The sequence below is a fragment of the Etheostoma cragini genome, chromosome 13 (genome assembly GCF_013103735.1).
Source record: "Etheostoma cragini isolate CJK2018 chromosome 13, CSU_Ecrag_1.0, whole genome shotgun sequence".
In the NCBI taxonomy this organism is placed as follows: Eukaryota; Metazoa; Chordata; class Actinopteri; order Perciformes; family Percidae; genus Etheostoma; species Etheostoma cragini.
The window spans coordinates 7,895,469-7,900,849 of NC_048419.1; the positions used below are offsets into that span (position 1 = coordinate 7,895,469).

The 5,381-nt window shown below is 39.3% G+C and overlaps 1 protein-coding gene across 40 annotated transcripts in view; it reads left to right on the plus strand.

Moving 5' to 3' along the window:
- The window catches only part of dlg2 (discs, large homolog 2 (Drosophila)), a 291,611-nt gene that overhangs the window by 232,688 nt on the left and 53,542 nt on the right, over nucleotides 1–5,381 (plus strand). For all 40 annotated transcript variants that reach the window (XM_034889492.1, XM_034889479.1, XM_034889483.1 and 37 more), the window contains 2 exons: nucleotides 3,314–3,367; nucleotides 4,573–4,623. In XM_034889492.1, the coding sequence (XP_034745383.1) occupies nucleotides 3,314–3,367; nucleotides 4,573–4,623 (105 nt within the window). The remainder of the gene's footprint in view (nucleotides 1–3,313; nucleotides 3,368–4,572; nucleotides 4,624–5,381) is intronic.

The window sequence follows — 5,381 nt, forward strand, 5'->3', positions numbered from 1 at the left end:
ACACTTAAGTGTGACAAACATGCAAAGGAACAGGAAATGAGGAAGGGGGCAAACACTTTTTCACACCACTGTACTTGCAGTTACCTTGTGACGTAGCCCTACTCTGGCTCTCAGGCTGTGGAAAATCGAGCTGGTTCTAGATAACCGGCAAGTAGAACCAACACCAAACTGGCAATAGCACCAGCCCAGAACCAGCACCTTGTTAGCCTTGGTGGAAAAGACATATGAGTGGAGCTGATAGTCTTAATTAGCTTTGTAGCAACTCATTTGGCAATGGCTTGATTGTAATGGACGTTTGTCAATTTCAAAATGTTACACAATAAAGCTTTTGATTCAATTAAAACTAAAACTCAGCATTTTTTAAGAAAATGCAACTGACGTCACAATTTGAACTGTTGACACTTTGGTTTGTTAACTTGTGCGATGTGCTATACCTGCTGTGCCAACAATGTGAATTTGATAAGATCAACACAAATGTTTTTTGACAATGTGTATATGTTTGTGCAAGCCATGTGTTTGTTCCAATCCGAGTGTGAATGGTGAGTGGTTCCTGTACTATGTAAACCGCGATGAGTAGTCATTAAGACAGTATAACGCCATATAAATACAGTCTATTAAAATTTATCACAGGGCTGTGTTTGGCAGTCTTAGTCAGGACATTGGCAGCACCTGGGACCAAACCTTTGGATCTTAAAGGGGCTCAGAATTATCTCGGACTATTTGGATATGTTGTTTAAAGACAACAACAAAAACACTATTTTCTAACATGCATATCAATCTAAGTATTTAATAATAATATTATAGAGTGCTGGATGAATTAATCCATGCAGCCAAATGCACAGTGTCCTGAGATAACTTATTGAAATAGAAATGAAAAATTAAAGTGATTTTTTACATTTTAGTACTTAAAAATAGTGTAAAATAACTGAAACATCTTAGAATGAAGCCTACATTTTGACGTTTAAATGGGGCTTGTAGAAGAAACGCTACAGAAGTAGATAGCGGCCAAAAATATAGCTATAGTGTGATCTTTATAAATGTTACCAACAGTTCATTATTAATGGAGATTAATTACAATTGGATATCATTAAAAGAGCCACAGGTGCTCATTGATTCAGTAGTAGGAATGACAGGAAATAGAATCATCATAATTTACACTGAAAGCAATAAATAGCTTTTTTTTAAATACTAACAAAAAAGTATGTCTTCAGGAACGATTAACTATTAATTATGCTTACATGGTTTAGAGTAGCGTTAGTTTGTGTATCTGTCTAAATGTACGCACATTCTCATGCACAAGCCAAATTCATTAACTCTATCGGTTATCAGGTGACTAAAACGCAGATGGATGTAATGTAAAAATGGGCCGATAATCACCAGGGTCAATAATCGGTCCAAACCAAAAAGGTTCAACTCTGGTATTGATTTTGTTTGATTCCCCAAAAGGTTACTCTACAAGTACTATAAAGAAGCAGCCAGTCGTATAGCGTGAAGTCTAATGGGGTGATGGAGACATGATTGGACAGGCTGAGTCTCTTGCTGATGACATGTGTTGTCGCTGCACTGATGACCCAGCAAAGCATCTCGTCTTTCACAGCATCATGTCAGTCAGCTGCAGCGGACACACACTCTCTTCGATGCTATGACACTACCCAACAGCACTGACATACAGTACATCTCTATGTGTATAGATACGGCAAACAGTGGAATAATCCTTCTAGCTCACTGTGACGTCACATCTCATGTAAAATATGTTTCCGGCCTAGGATTTGTGACCAGATTAGATAACTGTTATAAAATTCACAGATCTTCAGTTATGTGCTCCCTCATCTTTGCACACGATACGATCTACTACTTGATATGCATTACCTTCTTTTTTTACTCTAATTATTCATAGGAGAATGATTAGCCCTTTCTTTTGTTTTTTCCCTTTTTGGTTTAAGTTCTATTCATCTTGTAGGGACAAAATCAAAGGATGAATTTCAAAAGAATCTCTGAATGCATCCTTGAGAATCATCTCATTCCTCAGGCTCATTGTTTACGGCTCTCATGTTGTGCCCAAAAATCAGAGTTCCTCTTAGTCCTGCCTTTCACCATCTGCTCTCTTTCTAAAGGCCATCAGGAGAATGCATTTTGCACGCACTGGGTGACATTGGTTTAATTTCAGATTGTAAAGTTTATGAATGAAATATTTATAGCTGACTGGAGGTCAAATTTCCAATACAGACTATAGAGCAGTGTTACAGAGCCGTAACGGGTGAAAAGGAAAGACGTCTTTACTTGAAAGGCCCTATTTTAACGATCTAAGTGTGAAGCGCATGGCGCAGGTAAATTTGGGGCATGTATAAATCTACTTTTGCTAGTTTGACAACGGAAAAAGGGTCCAGCTGCATGGTTCAAAAGGGTTGTACTTTGTGTCTTCATTAATCATAGGTGAATTTTGGGCATGACATTCAATCGACCAATCAGAGGTCATCTTCCATTCCCTTTAAAAGCCTGGCGTGTTTGGACCTTGGAGCATTGCTATTATGATGGTGGATCTCCACCATAATATTATTATTTTTAATCTTTTGTGTGCTGCTGTGCGTCCCTGTGTGTGTAACAAGCATATTGTGTGTGCTGTGCATAAGCCTAGGAGCATTTTCCTAATTCTCTGTTAAAATAACAATAAAATGCTGCGTTTTTGACCAGGTTCACTTCCCGCTTCCTCAAGATAGCAACACACCAAGAATTCACCTGAACACACCTCCCTGTAAGGCCAGCAGACCCATGGGCGCAAAGATGGATGCAGGTGCATTTGCTATTTAAACGCCATAGGCGCGGGCAGGAAATTAACAACTCTGTCACTTGCTTCAGGCTTTGCGCCGCACTGCGCCCGGTGCAAAATAGGGCCCAAAAGCTGTTAGTTGACCTTACCATTGGTGTCTTTAAAATGTGAAGGTGATTTTTCTTTGGCAGGCGTTGATGGCACATTTCAACTGAAGCTGCTAGCTGAATGAATCATAAGTGGTCTTTGTTATCAGTAAGGCATATTTGAACAATAGAAACTCACTATGTCCACTTGTTTCACCATGTTCTCATCCCTGTCTCCTGTTAAACCCATTCAACAACTGTATCAGAGTGCTGTGCATGAGAGGGGAGTGTTTCTGGTTCCATTCAGCAAATGGAAGTCTGTTAAATTGTTGATAATACGGAGAGCCACAAGCCTGATACACTCATGGAAAGTAGGACAGTGGTGGGACCAGGCGTCTCTCTTTCACTAAAACCTGTGTCTCCCCCTTTTCTCCCCCTCCCCTCTCTGTCTTTCTTACAGGCCAGCCCTGCCCCGATAATCGTCAACACAGACACTTTGGAGTCAGCTCCTTATGTGAGTTTGAATTTCTGTGGATTCTTTAATGCACCTATTAGTCTTTTCAGTAGAAGATCAATACCACTCTATTACCGAGTTTGACTTGAGATAGTATGTGTGGTGTGTTATCCCATATTGATTGTCTAACTGTCATAGTAACAAATGAGGTTGCATGTTATGGATATGAGTTATGGATGTGTGTCATGGATAAAAGACCAGCACAAGGCTTTCTATTAACCTTCTACTATGTGTGGCTAAAACAAATGAATGAAGCTGTAGTTCGGTTAAACAAATGCGTATAGGAGCCTCAGCCAATTACTATACTTATTTTTGCAGCCTTTTCTTCCTGCAAGACAGCAATTTTATTTTTTAGCTCATGCATATCTTTAACTGTTGTTGCTTATTTAGTCCTCTGGTCTTGCCTGCTTCAATCAGATGTTTCTGTTAATAACATCTGATGCTGCTTAAAAATTACGTCCAACTGGGAATATGATATGCAGTGTCTCATATGCTTGTGCACTTCCGTCATTATGCATTCATTACAGGAATACTGTAATGAATGCATAATGACGGAAGTGCTCGCTGCTAATTAATCATCTCAGTGAGATGCAGGATGAGACTGACTCTTCTGTAGCTAACCTTCATGTTCCAGAAATAGCAAATGTTGATTAACAATCACCTTAAATTGTTTCCCTCAAGATGGCTCTTGCTTCGTACAGAAAACACCACTGCCTATGGAAAACACATGTCAGCCCCATTTTTAATTTATTAGGTAGAGCTGGCCTTAGTGTGGTCAATGTCTTTCAGTGTCTTATACCGGCGCAAAAAGCATGCTTTAGCATCTGAATGGAACACACTGGGCAGAGCAGCAGCTTTACCGCTTCGCTGTAAGATGGCATAGTATCTAGAGAGAGAACGGTAGTGAGTGGAATGAAAGACTGAAAAACCGTAGGATAGGTAGGCAGAGGTGGTGGATGGGTCAAACAACACAGGACTTTCACCCAGGAGACCGGGGTTCATGTCTTGTTCTTGTCCTACATGTCACTGAAACGTAACCCCACCCACCATCTTTTGCTTTTATGTATTTATTTTTTCCAAGATTATTTTTTTGGGCTTTTGTCACCTTTGCGCATTAGTGCATTTTTATGTTAAAGCAATGTTTGAAGGTACTGTATAAAAACTGGACTGAATGTCTTGGTTCAATCTGTTTTCTGTTTCTTCAGGTCAATGGCACAGAAATTGAATATGAGTTTGAAGAAATCACTCTAGAGAGGGTGAGTACCTTACAGCTGTGTTAATCCATGGGAACGTTGACGGCACTGTGGTACAGTGAAATGCTCTCATGAAGACATTAAAATAAGATGCAAGGTAGTTATAGAGGGAAGTGGAAGCATCCGTGCTGCCTCAGGAGAGGCTCTACACTCTGTGAACTCTGTGTGCATATTATGAGCTACTACATGAAATGGATGTGGGAGGACTTTGCATTCATTCTCTTAGTATGAATTGTGTACAACAAGTTAGGTCTTTTACTGTCCCATACAAGCTTTTAGAACTGTGTTTTCATACCACCGTATGAAGGCAATGTCAATAATTAAACAGCATACATGTACGGTTAAAACTACATAACTCCTGTCCTGACCTAAAATACCTTGTTTTAAAAACATCACAAAGAAATTTCCATGATCATAAATTTAACATGGCTTATACGTAGCTCTTAAAGGTGCTCTAAGTGAGGGCACGCGTGTTTTAGGCTTCAATATTTGTTGTCACATACAGCGTTGTGGCGACTTTTTCTAATTGGGCATCAAGTTGCCTGCTCCTGATTGCATAAAGTTAAATCCAGGCTACTTTATACAAATCAAGGGCGGTCAGCTTGACTCATCGCCTCTGAAAAAGTCATGAAAATCTTTTAAACTGACTGTTGTTGATCTACAATTAAGAAAGATTCAGCAACTTGTAACCCAGGTTTAATTAGTTAGCAAAATAAATAAACTGGTTAAGAAGAAAATTAATCAATAAATATGTTAACATA